This window comes from Seriola dumerili, unplaced genomic scaffold, assembly GCF_002260705.1.
Source record: "Seriola dumerili isolate Sdu_G_001 unplaced genomic scaffold, Sdu_1.0 BDQW01000025.1, whole genome shotgun sequence".
Taxonomy (NCBI): domain Eukaryota; kingdom Metazoa; phylum Chordata; class Actinopteri; order Carangiformes; family Carangidae; genus Seriola; species Seriola dumerili.
Genome location: NW_019174280.1, coordinates 5,207,704 through 5,224,768, shown reverse-complemented (window position 1 = coordinate 5,224,768; position 17,065 = coordinate 5,207,704). Strand labels below are relative to the sequence as shown.

General features: G+C 41.2%; 1 protein-coding gene across 5 annotated transcripts in view; it reads right to left on the bottom strand.

The window, feature by feature from the left end:
• cdc42bpa (CDC42 binding protein kinase alpha) overlaps positions 1-17,065 on the bottom strand; it is a 73,815-nt gene that overhangs the window by 41,085 nt on the left and 15,665 nt on the right. For all 5 annotated transcript variants that reach the window (XM_022770454.1, XM_022770455.1, XM_022770456.1 and 2 more), the window contains exon 2: positions 4,069-4,160. In XM_022770454.1, coding sequence (XP_022626175.1) covers positions 4,069-4,160 — 92 coding nt within the window. The remainder of the gene's footprint in view (positions 1-4,068; positions 4,161-17,065) is intronic.

The window sequence follows — 17,065 nt, the reverse complement described above, 5'->3', positions numbered from 1 at the left end:
ATGTATTTAGTACAGGTCCACAAATATGTATACACTTGTATACATTCAATAAGGGCCAAACTTCCACTCTAAAGTAACTGAAATTAACATATACTTACATAGACTTGAGTGATTTGAAATGGACTGATTATTGACTTTTTGACACTGGATAATGAGGCACTGCACTGTCCAGCTGCTCCACTGCAATCTCACATACGAAACTCGACATACTGTATAAACCAAACCAACCCATGAGTGAGCTTTTAAGATTTTAAAAGCTACTAGTTTTACCCGTAACACCTTTAAGACTCTATACTGTTTAGTCTCATTAGTTCACACTCTCCAATTGTGTTCCTCATACCCTCTTCGGCCGTATTAACAACATAACAACTGCCAACTTTCCCTTCACTGATAATTGCTGAACATAACAATGATAAACTTCCTCAGCTCTGGCTTCACATTTTGCCAAAAAAGGAGCTGCACAAGCTGCCGTGACAAACCACTGCTAGCTGCCAGCCAAAGCCCATGTTCATGCAGAATGTATGTCTGGGTTGATCTCCTTTAGTCTCTTTAATAGTTTATAATATTCAACTAATCCACAAAGCAAAAGTCCAATTTTAATCTGGACTTTAAAATGGCTCATAAAACACAGAAATGTGCACAAACAAGATCGAGAAATTCTTAAAAAAGAAACGCAGAAAATGCACACAAGTAAACAGACAGACAGGAATTTCTAAGTGCACTGCGCACGCACACACATACACACACAGATGAGTAGTGAAACAAACACAGGCGCCCTATGCAACAGAGGGGTCTGTAGTCTATTAAATGAGCTGGGGAATGCTGCTAATGCAATACAATGATAACATTCCTGCAGTGTTTGGATTTCCCCGAGTGATCCCTCACCAGAGGAGAGGGAGAATGGAGGAGGAAGAGAGGAGGACAAGTGGGGGGAGCACACTGTTCTTGGCAAGGCTTGGCTGTTTTTGTCCTCTTCTCCATCTCTCCTTTCTACTGTCTACTGTTCCTTCCTTAATCTTGTCCTCCCTCTTGGACCTGGTGTCAACTACATAGCCCACAAAGACTAAGCAGAGTTTAATTCACAACCCCCTGTCCCTGTCTGTACTCATGGATAAAGGACGTTTTCTAGGTGTTTTTTAACTTTGTGCTGCTACTGAAGATGATTTGTTAGCAGAAAGTATCGACTGTGCCTTTAAAATTGGTTTTATCCGCTGTGAACGGGCATGAAACAAACCACAACATTTAATCTAATTATTCCACAGGACATGTACTTGTGGAAAAAGACTGAAAACACACCAGCTATGTGCTGAAAATTTCTCCAGACCTTAACAGCCAAGGCCACATTTGCAAGCATGTGGCAGCTGACTAATGACCCAATGCAGCAGCAGTAGTGTAATAATGTATAACACTGACTGATGTGTGACTCCAGAGAAACTTAACAGTTACCATGATTACAAACATCTTTAGCAGTCTGCCACTGGAAACACAACCTCTAAACCTGGCACTGTTTGCATCAGGCGTGTCTGGTGAGCTCCACCATTGGGCCTGTTTGTGTTGGTGAAGAGCACTGAGTCCTAATGGAAGCATTCTCACAGGCAGCAGGCCAGTACACACTGGTCCATTCATCAGATGAACTCCACAACGTCACGCACCCGCGCCATTTCTCTGCCTGCTGCTGACAATGGGAGGATGAAATCAAAACATCCTGCACTCAGGCTCTCTCACCTCCCTTTCTGACTCTCAACTATTTTTTCTTAACTTTGTTTTCCTGTGTCTGTGTCTGCCCATCTGGGTCTGCCTCTGCCTCTGCCTCCGTCTGCTGCCTCTATCTCTTTTTAACTCTGAGACTCTCCTTTTCCCAAATCTGAGCCTCTAAAGTGACTATGAAAAATCATACCCTTATAAAGTTTCATGGGGCCATCCCAAAACACTCATTTTCTGTGTTTGCTAGGTGTGACATCGGGTCAGATGACAATTACAGCTGTCATCCAACTGGAATATAGTGAGACTACCTCACTTTGTGATGCCATAAAAAAAACTGTGAAATGTGCTTGTCAGTTTGCACCATCTCTCAGGTGCCTATAGGTAGCAGCACAAACTTGCAGAAAACTGTAAAAATTCTCATACTGCTATTGAGAGCAGTGCTGGGGGATATGTCTGTATTTCCTCTGCTGTTTAAGTTCATTCATTCATTCATTAGCCACTTATCCTTTTTAGGGTCACGAGGGGGCTGGATCCTATCCCAGCTGAAACTGGGCACCATGGACAGGTCGCCAGTCTACAGGGCTGACATATGGAGACAAACAACCATTAACAGGTTGGGTTTGGCTTTGGGTTGTGGGAGGAAGCAAGAGGAGAACATGAAAAACTCCAGCAGGTTTGAACCCAGAAGCTTCTTGCTGTGAGGCGACAGTGCTATCCACTGCATCACCATGCCTCCCGCCATTTGTATTTATTTCATAAAGCCAGATGGAGGAGCTCACAAAGTTTTGGATTAATCAGATTATGAAATTTCTTTGTGGTTCCTGTTTGTACTGTCACATACACAAGAGAAAAATCACCTTACAGTTTCAGCAAGTCTTGCTTCTATCAAATTAATCTTCAAAGGGAAGAAAAAGATGATGCAAACAAAGGAAATAAACTTTAATTATGAAGTCAATGAAAAAGAGTGAAAAAAGAACTAGTCTGCAAGTGTTGGCCATATGCGAGAAATGGTACAATCTTCTGCACAATGTCAACTACTCTGACCACTAATCCAAAATGATATCTAGCTAGTTCTTATTCCACTCTGCTACATTTTCATTTTCTATTTACTGCACTGTTACGGTAACATCCGCATTACAACACAATGCACCAAGTATGTCTCCATCAGGTGATTAAAAAGTGGAGCCATGGGACAACCATGTTGTTTCTCAAGCTAATTGAATTTTTCTGTCATATAAAACGAGCACAGCTGGCTGGGAGAACGGGCACTGGAATGTTACCACAAGGTATCACCATTCATGGGTCACACCGCATTGCTGAGAACAAGCCTGAAACACACACACACACACACACAGACACACACAGACACATGACTCACATACGCTCATACCAGCAGTGCTTGCAGTGGTTCACATGAGCGCATTAGTATGTTGTGATTGTTGCTACATGTTGCCAGGTGTATCTAGTCTACATCCATCAATCTATCACTTTCCTGACTTCTCTCTGTCTCTCTCCACCTATAAGCGTTTTAAGAGTTCACTGACTTGTCTGTACAGATGCAGGCTAATAATATCAGAGATTAAATGTTTGGAAGCGTGCATCATGGCTCAAAGGTGGTCAATTAAATGTTGAAACCTTGTAAATCTATCATCAAAATAATTCTGTTTAATCCTGAAAACCGTCATCGTGAAGATAAAAGGTTTTTGCAGGACACTGATATTATATAAGAGTCTTGGCTTAGGACCACAACCTGTCCCTCCAACATTCCCCAGCTTTGACATCATTACCTGAAACCCATTGACAAATGCATTTTGCCCTCCCTAAAGGCACATATAAAAGAAAAAGGGAACAAACAAAAATATATAAATCCACAGTGGATGGTTTCACAGACACTCTAATTTGTTTTCTGTTCATGGGTTAAGTGTGAAAGAAAAACTTTAAAAAGTTTTGCTCAAGCTGCAAGTAGAGTCATGCTCATGTGGCAGACCAATACTACGCACTGCTGCTGGAATGCAGCAGAAAGTAATCCACTATTAAACGCAACAACACTCTTGCCTTTAACACAGGTATGAAGGTGTAAGGGTATAAGAGAACAGCCTTTTACTGGCAGGAATCTTCCCAGGATCATACTGCAAAATCTTTGCCTCAAGGAAGATTCTGAGATGTCTCCTGTCACAACGGACAAGTGGACAAAAAACATGCACAGCTGATGATGCACCTATAAGAAAATGCTCCAAACTAACTTCAACTCCTGTTTCTTGTACAAAAAGAAAAAAGGGGGGAAACCAATTTTCAGGTTCTCAGTGTGTATGGTATTGGATTGCTGCATGGTGAGGTTGAGTGTAAAACCAGAAGGTATATTACCTCTCCAAAGGCTCCTCGTCCAATCACCTTAAGGATTTCAAAGTCTTCTTTATGAAGGCGCATCTGCTTCACTTTGGACGTGAAGGGTTTGGCTGTGGAGAGCAAGAAGACAGAAGTCAGGTTAATGAAAAAATTTGCCAAAAGTGACTTATATACATATATAGGAAGCAAAGAGCACAGATCTTTTAAAACTACATCTTTAGAGCACAAAAGTCAGGATATATAATTGTGTGTTTTTGTCAAAAAACACTGAAGAGAAGTTTAGTAGAATCCACTAAATGAATCACAGAATATGATATGGACAGCATATGAAAATAGCAAGTTCTCCCAGGAAAGATTATATTTGGCTCCTTCAATACCATGACAACCAGAGCTACACATAGCATTTTATAGTAAAGGGGCCTTGCCTGAAAGAGACAGTATCTCCACTAATGTCAGAGGAAATAATGCATTTTTCCAAATATAATATTAGAGTTATTACTCTTCAGGGTAAAAAAAAAAAGCCACATCATAAAGGGGTGCCATGTTATTCTAAATGAACCTTATCAAAGTGTAGGTGACCACCTGGACCTCTTTATAGAACATGACACCGGACACAGAGAGGATGAATGATAAAGCTAGCTATTGTTACCCCTGAAGTTATGGTTCCTGGGGGAAAAAAGGACTTGGAAGGGATCAGCAAGGGTCGCCAGCGTTCTCTCACAAAGCTAGACAGATTCCATCTATGGCTGACAAAGTCAGCACTTCCCTCATTTGTGGAGAGCTATTCAACCACTTCCTGGTTTACATGAACCCAGAATGCCAAGGATAACCTGGATTGGTTGCAAGTTCACCAAGGTCAGCATATTTGTTACACTGATACACTGATTTTCAGATAACACAGAAAAGTATAATCTAACTATTTATTTTAAAACATAAGCACATGTAAGCAGTGTTTCAGTGCTTTTTAACAGCAAGATTAGCACAATTTAGTATAATTAGCATACAGACAAGCAAGCATTCACATACAAACACACATCAGTGTTTGACTTTTACATACAGAAGCTCTTTTAACAAAAGACACAATCTTCACCTTCCTTACAAACAGCTGCAGCGTGTGTGTGCATATGCTTTTGTGTGAGAGCTGACCACCAGCCAAGCTGACACTCTTGGCCCGGCTGCAATCCCTCACTGGCCAAACATCATGCTAAACTCATCTGGTTACCATGACTTTACAGAGCCTCCAGTTTCAAGGAAAAGGACACTGAAACAATAAAACAAACAGGCCGCTTTCGCTCTCAGTCTCTCTCACAACCCCTCCTGAGTCCTCTGACAGCTGGCCTGGCCTGCTATGACCGCAGGGCAGAGGGAAAGCAGGGGCCAGTGTAGCGTGCCATGTCCTGGCACACATTACTACAGACCAAAAACACACAACACACACAACTCAGCCATCACACTCAGTAACACCTGACATGGGAACAATGATTAGTCATATCTTTAATTTCCATGCAGATAAGTTACAGAGAAAATACACCTGAAACATTCATCTTGTGGTTGATCAATCCTGTTGTATTTGGGGTGGTGAGCCAGCTTCAGGCAGTTGACCAAGTCTGCAAAACTGATGACCAACAAGGCTGTGACATACAACTAAATTAGTTGTTCTCATAAAGTGTTCTTGCTTCCCCCTCTTCATGCCGTATCTAACCGCCAAACAGCACAACCTCCAACAAAAATACTAGGTCTAGAACACAGAATGATACATGATTGCAATCTGACCTGGAAAGACCCAGGATTCACAGCTAGAAATAAAAAAATCACATGCAAACAGCACTCAACTCTACAGACGGGCAGCTGGCAAAATACCTAAAATCTCTAAATTGAATTTACTGCAGTGTCAACCACAAAACTCATCTCAATCTAGAAAAACGTGATCTTAGAAAATGTGAAATTAGGTTCTGTCCAAGAAACATTGTCCTCCGTCAGATCCCGTTTCAGCTTGGCATTGATAGATATGAATATCATCTCATCTTTCATTCAGAACAGGTTGACCGCAAGTTAACTGCCAAAGGGACTGGCACACAAACTCATAAATAACTAGTTAAATTCACCAGTGTTCGGCTCGAGGCTGGTGGTAATTTCCCCCATTCTGCTTTCCACTGCACATCCAACTCTTTTCAATCTCTGCCAGTGTTCTATTTCAGCCAGCATCTCTAACCAGACACGGCATGTCTTCCAGGGTTAGAGATAATATCTGGCAACTAAATCCCTTCAGATTCATATTAATTCATGTATCAAAGCCACACAATTATGTTTGAGTAGCGAACGATTAGGCGGGAGATTAAATCTATTTAATATGGCTGTTTTTCAGTGTTTAAACACAGAAATAGAATTCTCTTCCGTTTCACTTTTACGCAGCTTCAGAGTGAAGAACAAAACTCTACATTCAAAGATCTGGTCATGCACAAATTGTTTATAACTGGATTCTTGCATTTTATTTCAGCTACATAATAAGACTTTCACACAATTCATGATGGTTGTTGATTACAAGGTACAAAGGGGTATAATGTGTGTAAAAAAGCCATCAATACTCTCAGCACCACATGTTTTGGTTTTATATAAATAGAAAATGAGAGGAACATAGTTAAATTACATCTATTTCTTTAGTCTTTTATATTGGTCACATAAGTGTTAAATCCCACTAATTTTTGCCTTAACTGTTGATTATTTCTTATTTTATAAACTACAGTATCAATAATGATGACTAAGCCTTGCTAAGCTAACTGCATTACAAGATCTATAGCCCTTCAGGTAGCCTATATTAACATCCTGCATTGAAGACAGACATATCAATAAATGCTATTATCTCAGGATAAGGGATCCATTAATTCAGCATTGTGCACACAAAGAATGCAGTCTTATTACCCCCTATTCCCCCCCCCCCCCCTCACCATTTCACCATTAACACAAAGGGTATTATCTGTACTAAGGAGTTACAGAAACTAATGTAGACTAATCTACTTTTTAGAGACAAGATTTTGAACCCTGCTGGTGCTTCCCATTCAGTTGTCATCCCGATTCAACAGTGTTTATACTCAGAGTCTTCAACAACAAAGGCCAGTGCTGTTGGGAACACTACTAGGGCATCGCTCAGTAATCTTAGACGCCTTGCATCTTCTTCACCTAAACTTATCTGACAAGGTGGAGTTGATCACTGGTAGCTTTAAACCATATGGCTAAAGGCTACAACACATATAGTATATCGAATTCACTTGTGATTTAATCCTTAATTATACCAGTCAGTCTAGAGAGTAGGGGGGGGGGGGGGGGGACAGAGTCAGGCAAGCTGAGAGGGAGAAAACACTGATTAGTAGCTGCACGCTGACTCAGGAGCTCCACTAAACCAGCCACATGAGAAATGTCTTTCATCTCTGAGCCAGGAGCCCACAGGCCCTGTCCACAACAAAGCACACATACAAACATAGACACATACAAGTATGTGCACACACACACACAGACACACACACACACAATTAGATCTACTTCCCAAGATCTACATCTGACACATAACTGGTGACTGAGTCTTCCTCTGGCAGAAATACCACAGCCAAACAGATTATAGAAATTGCTTTTCTGAAGAGTAAAACTCATTGGACATCACTCCAACAGCAGGTGGTTTATTGAAGCACACAGCAGCTTTTAGTCTTTTATTCTGTCTTGTAATTTATAAATGGAACTCAACTGTGTGTGTGTGTGTGTGTGTGTGTGTGTGTGTGTGCGCGCGCGCGCATGTGCGTGTGCATGTGTGTGTGTGTTCATGTCTTTCTATTGTTGTGTGGACAAATTCTGGTTCAAAACCATAGTTGTGAGGTCCTTGCAAATACAAAGGGCTGAAGACTTGGTTTAAATGTTCAGGTTTAGATCAGGGGCAGGGTTAGGGTCAGGCGTTTATTTGTGATGGTTAAGGTTAGGACAAGACGCTAGGGAATGCATTCTGACAATGCTCTGATATGCATTGTCAGCAGTGAGACTTTATACAGGCAAGCCTTTCCAAATCATGTCCTATCAATTGAATTTGCCACAGGTGGAATCAAATCAAGGTGTTGAAACATCTCAAAGATGATCAGGACAAATGGGAGGCATGTGTCATAGCAAAGGGTTTGAAAAGTTTTTCCAATTTAATAAATTTGCAAACATTTCTAAAATTCTTTTTCGTTTTTGCCATTATGGGGTACTGAGTGTAGACTGATGAGGAATTTTTTTATTTCAGCATGAGGCTGCAAGATGACAAAATGTGAAAAAAAAAAAAAAAAAAAGGAGGTCTGAATACTTTCTGAATGCACTGTGTGTCAGTATGCAGGGTCAACATATGAAACAACACGACTCAAACAAGAGCTGCCTGTAGTCACTGAGCTGACCCACATTTACCCAGGGATCAATCTGTCTGAACTTTTCCTGCAGCTTAGATAGATTCATTCATAGTGACTGCTGCATCCCTTTTTTTACAACCAAGAAAAAATACCATACTGCTTGGTCATACATCTTTGCTCACTAGCAAAATATAAAAGGTAGGCCTAAACATAGCAACGGTTGCTATGACAAGGTGTGGTAGGAACCCCTGGCAATGCTTGGGAAGGTTGCTATCCAAGCTTTAGCATGACTGGAGCTCTTTGTTTTCAAAGGGTTTTGCAATGTGTAGGGCAAGTGAGCCAAGATTGGAAAAAGATGACACGTTAGTCACATAATGTACTGCATGCTTTGTGGTGAAGACATCCATCCACAGACACAAGGCATACACACAAGCAGAAACACTACAAGACACACATACTCTTATAGAGTGTGCTATGCAAAAGCACACATGTTCAGTAGAAGGCCTAGGATGTAGTGAAACTGGAAAAACATGAGTGACGCCATCTAATCCACATAGCCAGACTGGTTTAACCCAAAATGCTGAGCGCTTATCAGGCCTATCTTGCTCCATACCAAAAAGAAAAGTCAGAGCTGTTTTTGTGTGAAACTTGGGAACGACAGGCAAGTGTGTTCACTTAGCAGCCGGCCCACAAATGATATGCTCAGTACACACAACAGGCCTCAGTCTTGGCCTCTTCCATGCCATGTCTCCAGGGCGTGTTCATGTGAAATTTGGCAGAGTAAGCGTGTGTGTACAATGTCTGTTTTACATGTATGGTGCCTGTGTATGACTCAATGCTGGGTGTAACAACATTATTTTTTAACTAAATTCATTAATAACTTACAATAGCTTATTTGTAAACTCTATTTTCACAAACCAAAATTTTTTTTTACTACCCCTCTCTTCATCCATTTTATTTTTTGAACAGTGAAAATGCAAAGAAACTATTTTAAGTGTTGCACTGTAAAGAGACCGTTGTGGGTGTGTTACATGTTCCGTGTTCTTTAGCACAAAATGGCACACCCACCACTTTAGTCAATATTTCAAGAAAGCAAACATACAGTAATCTGACACATACAGTCTTAATGTAATGTCTCAGTGTACTGTTCAATTAAAGCATAGAATAAAAAATAAATTATAAAGTTTTTAAAAAGGAGTCATGGAGTCTTAAATCCTAAATATAATCAAAATTTTTGACTAATTCAGTAACTGAACAAACTCGCAGCGTTCTCTCCCTCTCTATACAATGGAAATGTAACATTGTTTGGAAAGTTCATCCCAACATTGTTGCAGAAGTTCCCATGAATGTATTGCGCTTGCAGTATGCTCTGCTTTCGCCTTCTGTCCAGCTTATACCAGACCACCTCCATGTGATTTAAGTCTGGAGACTGTGCTGCTCTTCCTTCATGTGAAGCCACCATCTAGCTCTTTTCTTCTAATATTTTGGGTAAACTCCTGACAAACCAGTCTGTCTTCATTCGTTACTTGTCTTTCTAATGACAATATACAGTACTACCTCCTGCCTAATAATGCATCAGAGTGAGTAGTAACACAGTTTGTTCCAACACTGCCTTTGTGCAGACAGAGGGTTTGTAAGTCATCAACCTGTAGGAATTTTTGCATTAACTTACAAGGCTTCATTTACTTCCATTGCTGCATGGAAAGCTGTAAATTACCCAAACTCTTAATCCATGTGAAGGGCCTGTTTTCTATTGGATCTGTATAATTTCTTAGTTTTTGGTCACCTAAAATGTTTTTTCTTTACCTTGGGCAGTTTACCTCTCACCTTTGTACCATTTGAGATTATTCACTGAACTCAACAATTTCAATAAAAACTGGAGAAATGGGGGCATACTTTAACTTTTTACTGGTGGTAACAAGAACAAGACTTCTAATGTTTTCTCACAGAGAACATTGTAGCTCTACCTTCAGAATCATTCAAGAAAACAAACCATGTTCAAAAGTAACCTTTCCCAACACTTGCATGCCTGTATGTAACTTATATACCATGTGTATGTTGAAGAGGAATTGTTTGAGTGTGGTTTAGACCTAATCTGTGCCAATGTCACCTTTAAGTCAACAGTGAATGAGTGAGAGGGAACGGGGAAGCTGTGCAGGGCATCAGAGAAAGAGTGATGATCCAGGTGGACAAAAAACAGGCAAAGGCGCTAATGGGCAAGAACAGACACACTTCTTTTTATACAAATGTATCAATCTGCACACACATCAATCTGAGAGAATTGTTCTTTATGCAGCAACTACAAATATTTGTAGTATGAAATGCCTGTATTCTTCGTGTATAAAGCTTCAGCAGCCTAACTAAAAAACTATTTTAGTTACGGTTGCTAAGGTGGTCTCACACCAGATCGTCTATGAGTCCATACTCTATATACAGTTTAGCCAGCTGCTGTCTTTTCAGGGCTACACAAGTTGCTGTGATACTGAAAGGAGGTTGTAGGCTGAATGGATTGATAATTCCATAGCACTTCTGGTCTGAATTAAACAATGACAAAATTGAGAAGAACAGATGACAACTGTGGGATAAAAACAATGAGAGGAAAAAAAAAACATGAGAAAGTGAGACAGAACAGACGAGAGAGGAAAAAGCAATCAAGTTCAGCTCGTGGGAGAAAGTGAGACTGGGCAGGACTTTGAGAAAGCAAGAGAGAAGATTGAGAGACAGAGAGAGCACCACATACTAAGGCCCAGTCAGCAGCTGAGCCAGTTACAGTAAGTGTCCAACCCTTACACTCCCATTGCGCTCCAACCCCATCCCCAAATCCAGAGTAGGATGGAGGGACATCTGGAAGCCATAATGGGGATTATTTACAACCACAGTGAGGTAACGACACAAAAATGCCGCTTGCGAGAAAGACAGGGGAGACGGAGAGATGGAGAGAGAGAAAGGGAGCGTGGCTTTCCAGGATCTGACATGAAGAGGGAGAGTGGCAGAGAGGAGAGGAAGAGACCCGGGGATGGCCTTTCCTCCGTCTAACCATTGTGGAACTGCGGGAGGGGGCGAACTTATCACACCTCATAAGCAGACTAGGAGTTTTCCTAGACTGTAAACCTCTGCCGAGGAAATACTCCGCTTCATAAAAAAGGAGCAAATGATAGGCCTGAATAACTCTGGCCTATGATTGTGCCAGGGTCATAAATGGCCAGTCATGAATGAGGTCCTGATTTTTTTTTCTGATTTAGCTTGATAGCCGGTGACTACATAAAATAGGAAAACAAAACTGGAGTCACTGTTTTGAAGAATTTGGTACTTAAAAATCACAAAATGTGTTCTTCTTTATTTTTTTTGTAAAAGTATATATGAATGTACCAGCAGGCAGTTTCCTGTGAGGTTACATGGCACAGGCTTCTCCTAAATTCTGCTGCCTGCCAGGCTGTCTATTACATTACCTTCTGATTCAAAATGGCTACGCATGTGACATTTCAGTGCCACTGTGTCAGCAGAAACCCCAAAACCAACTCAAGCACGGCCCACCAACTCTTGTATCATTTTCCTGCTACAGCAGGTTCTGCAGTTAAGAACTGTTCCAGAGCCATCATGTCCTAATTTTTATAAATACAAAGCTTTGGTCTCCGGGAAATAACAAATGCCTTATTACAAAAGTACTTCCTGGTTAAATAAAAGCCAAATAAATGCAACAAAGCTGGGGCTGAATAAATAGCACACCAAGGTCATCGAAGGAAAAATTAAAGCTGTGTGATTCTAATAACATAGTCCTTAAAAGGAAAAGTGACTCATTGCCAGAGGCACTTCAAAAACACGGTGCTTTAAGCATTCAATTGCAAGTAGCTTAAAAACATCCAGTAAATTACCTAAATTACAGATGGAAATAGAACCAGGCCCCTTTATGTCACAGCCAGAGGTTCTCCCAACAGATGTGTGGCGGGAGGCACGACCAACCCCAGTAAAAGCTTTTTCCATGTTTCACCCTTTCTCATGTGACACGTGCACAGCTGTCTGATCCCCACAAGTGGTGCCAGGGGGCACTGACAGCGCCCCGACACATATTTGTATGTCAAGTATCAAGAGGCGGGGGTATGCCATTTAATCGGTGATAAGCACAGCAAATTCATGAAGGACAAACAGGGAATAACTGACATAGTATGTAAACATGCCTTAGAGTATATTGCATTTAATGCTAGGCTACACACCAGCGACACCAGAATTCCCAATGCTGTCTGTCTGCAATAACCCTCCCCACCCCCTCCACCCCACCACAGCCAACCTCAAGTTCCCCTCAGTGCTGTTTTCCTTTTTCTGCCATCTCTAGCCTTCTCTCTCTCATTCTTTCTGAGTTCTCCTGTGTGACCACTTGCGTCAGCCCCTTCTCTCTCTCCCTCTCTCCTTTTCGTCCTCCGCCTCAGTCCATCTTATTTGGCCTGTCACATTAACAAGAGGGCAGGAATGGTCAGAGGCCTTAAACTAAACAATCTGTGCCCCACGGCATTAAACACACAAACAGGATGTTCCCAAAATATTAAGAAACCACAAACACCAAAGAAAAGGAGGGAGGCAGGGCTTGACTAAACAATAGATCAGATCTAGTGTGTGTTACAGCTCAAAGACTGCTGCAGTGAGCATACACCCAGGCCAGCAACGTGAGAAAAAACTGCCTTGGAGGGGCTTGGCTACATCACTTTTTGCTGTCTGTACAGGAAGTGTTCCCAGTACATCAAAGAATTCTCCAAGCCCGCACATAGACCTGTTCAACCCATATCGCAAACAAGTTGATTTACACTATTCTGTGTCAACACAGCCTTCTGATACCATCTGGAGATAAAGGGCGTAGCATGAAAGGAGCCTGCCAGGCCATGTTACCCAGCTTGGCTGGGCGTCCTTACTGTCTGCCACTCTGTTGGTGGTGGAAGCACCAGGTGCTGCATTGTTCCTCTGCTGGGTATTGATAGTAACAGAATGATGACTGTGATAAGACAGCAGGATGTCACGAAAAGGATAGTGCAAGAAGTCATAGAGCTAATCCTGATTCTATTACAAGACATTACAATGATAATTGATTATTTGTCATGTTTGGATTTTAATTCATCATCTGGAACATTATTCATTTAAGCGAACATGTAGGTGTGGTGAGTTACACTTCCTGTTTAGCTGGAGCTGGAAGGTTTCAATATTTTAACTGGTTGTCATGGAGATTAATCAAATGAAGGTGTACAATATCATTAAGTGATGAGCAGCAGTGGTCACATATGATAAAGAAGACTTTCTGTGTGTTGCAGAAGGCCATTTGTTGTCAAATCTTGCAGGAATATTATCCATAATCTCTTTATTTTTTTCTGAGTGACTTGAGAAAATTAATTATTAATTGTGCAGTCCTACTTTGTAGAGAGCATTATAGCAGCAGTGTATATGTATGTTTACATATATTATTCTTGCCCTGACTCAATCTCCACTTTGGAAGGCCCTGGGGGTGAAACAGACAGCTGTATGAATCTTCTACTTTTACTACCAGTAAAAACGCTTGCTGATCAGTCCCAGGAACAAATGACTTTATGGCAGCTTGTGAGTGCCTTAACAGGCCTAGAGCTCCCACATCAACCTGAAATGAAAAACACAACAGGGTGGTAACAAGAGCCAGAACTAGGAATACCAGGCATGTGCTGTGGGAATGTTCAGGAACCCAGACAATATTTTCCAGTTCCGAGTGTGTAAAACTCCGAGCTGGCACAGTGCATATACAAGAATGTAGCCGTTCTGTGGCACCTCGTCAAGTTCCAGTAGCACCTTATAAATCTGAACATCAGTCAAATTAAAGTCACCAATCACTTAAACAAAAGTAAGACTTTACTGCCAGTGGTGTTCCAGCACCAACATGTCACAACATCCTGACAGATATTATAGCACAAGTTTCCTACTGCCTTTTCTGGGCTCATCCTCTTACTGATTTGTTTTCCTCTCTGGATGTCGGCAGCTTGTGGAAAATGAGGGGGGTTTGTTACCACACTACGGCCCTCTGCGGCTCGACTGGTACGGCCCAGCACTGACATTGCACCATTTAAGGGTTTGATTCCCATTGGGACCACCCATACTATAAATGGATCCACCCAAATGGATGAAAACATCCACTAGGCACGCGTTAAGTGCTTTAAAGCAATAGTGAAGGGGATAAGCATAATAAGGGAATTTAGATGGAACTGGCTAAGATGCAGAGGACATTTGAGGACTCAGGAAAAGGAGATGGAGACAGATGAAAGTTAGAGAGCGCTGGAACACTCAAAGAAATACTACATTGAAGAAAAAGATGAACGGGGGTATGAGAAAAGGGAAAATAGAAAAGAAATGACAACAGAGAGGGAGGAAAGAGGAGGATGGGAAGATGGCAAAAGTGGCAAGAGAAGGGGGGAGGAGCAGTAAAGAGAGGAGAGAAAATAAAAGATCTGGGAGGAGTGGAAAGAGGGACATTTTAGAAAACACTGAGATGTCTGTGAGAGTAAAGCTACACTGTCTACTTATACACACATGGAAAGGTAAACTATTCACAACAGACACGCACATACACCTCCCCCCACTGCTGTCACTGGAGAAAACAACCAGAGTGCCATTTACTCCAGATGATCCAGGTCTTTTCTATTCAACATTAAGATGTGTTCAGCTGTGGGCACCCTGTGGCAATATGTGTCATGGTGGAGGTAACCCAAGATCCCTTTCATTCTCTGGAAACCTGCCCAGCTAGGTGTGTTCAAGCTGGGGCCGACAGGAAGGACCTGAAGCTATGGCGAACTCAACAGTGACAATGACGGACAGAAAGAAACCAGACCAAGACTAGACACATTTTCATGGGGCATCCTTGAATGGGCACTTAATTATTGACACATTAATACTCAACCTATGTATTGAAAGTAAACTTACAAAGAGGAGCAATTAATATTATTAATGCCAGCGTTAGCAGCTAATGCTACTTAAAACTGCCCCCAACTCCTCCCTGATACCAAAGTGCGGATGTGTGCGATTAGTCGACTAAACGATTATACATTGCTACCTTTGCTAGTCAGCACCAGATATACTAATCTGTTGAAGTTCTCGGATGTTGTAAAAAAGCAAGGTGGAAAGTGGGACAGATGACATCTCGTAAAACCAGAGCAGTTTGATCTAGAAAATAAAAAACATTTGGTTTTATAAAGGATGTGTCAGAATAAACTGGCATTTAACCACTCGCCCAGACCAATGCGTAACCATGTTCGGCAAAAGCATGTAGACCGGCAAGGTAAGAAGGCTGCTGATGCTAATGTTAGCCACACGAGGCAATCCCGCACAGTCTGAAAAGGTAACACAGCTCATTGTGGCAATTTTGACATTGGAGTTTTTTGAGTGTTTTCTTATTTTGAGATAAATTGATGAGTCTAAATTTTAATTTCCATTTAATCGACAGCGGAATTAGTCATCCCTATACTTCAGCCGTGTGCTGTTTTACATGTACCAAGGCATGTACTCATTTAGTGTTATTAAAACTACAAAAATCAGACAGATGACAATCAAACAGGAAATGAGGTGAAGAATACCCAGGAGCAGCGTTTTAATGAAAAGATCTTTAGGGACAAGCCAAAATTTACTCAGTGTATCAGTGCCCATGTTTACTACTGTTTGTGTAGCAGAAGACATAATTTTCTGATTCAAATAAAAAAATTTAAGAAAAAAATAAAAGAAATTTGACTGTAATAAAAATTGAGGATCTTTATCTTTAAAAAAGAAAATATAAAATCCTAATCAAAGCTGAATGAAATTGTACAAAATCTGCTTTGAATCACAGCGTGTGGTAGTGTTACAAATTTATGTTGTTTTTTATCGTATGCACAAACTGTGAACAGTTTGGTTTTAAAGGGTCATAACATAACCCAAGCTCTTCCTGTTTGTGTGTCTACACACACAGGGATGACACCAGAGCAAAACAAACAAAAATACAGTATAAAAGGTACAAAGACTGAAAATCTTGGCAAATCATGTAACCTAAAAAGAATAAAAATGTAACTCCTAACTGATACCACAACACTGCAACATCACTTTTCCAATGCAGGTGGTGGCCTCTCCCGTTACAAAGGAATAATGGACAGGCTGTGAAGTTAACCGACACTGAAATCTGGAGAAAACCACTAAATTACCACTTTCAGCTCCCAAAATAAATGGAGGGGACTGACGTGCTATGCTATATATACACGTCCCCCTCTGCTGCAGCCATGCACAACACACACTTTCTAGGCCACAACGAGGGCCTGTCGCTGCAAAAAAGACTAGCTTGGCTACTAATTATAACCTCCAGAAGAAAGGTGTCAGTGCTGGGACTTGTAACCAAAAGCATCCTGAAAATATGCATCTGGCAACAGCTGGGCTTGTAAGGACACGCTGACTGTTCAGAGCAGGAGGAAGGTAGACATGTGGCCACTACAAAAAAAAAAAAAAGAATTACATTTCAAAGCAAGAATACAGTGGGTAAGGCTAGGTTACATAGCCAATAGACAGAAACCAGATCAGGGCCAGGCCTGGGCCTTCTCCATGTTGTTATCAGACTATCCATGTCTATATCACAAACATAGAGGATAAGCAGAGGATGCTCCATTCATTTTACTGCACTAGCAGTAACA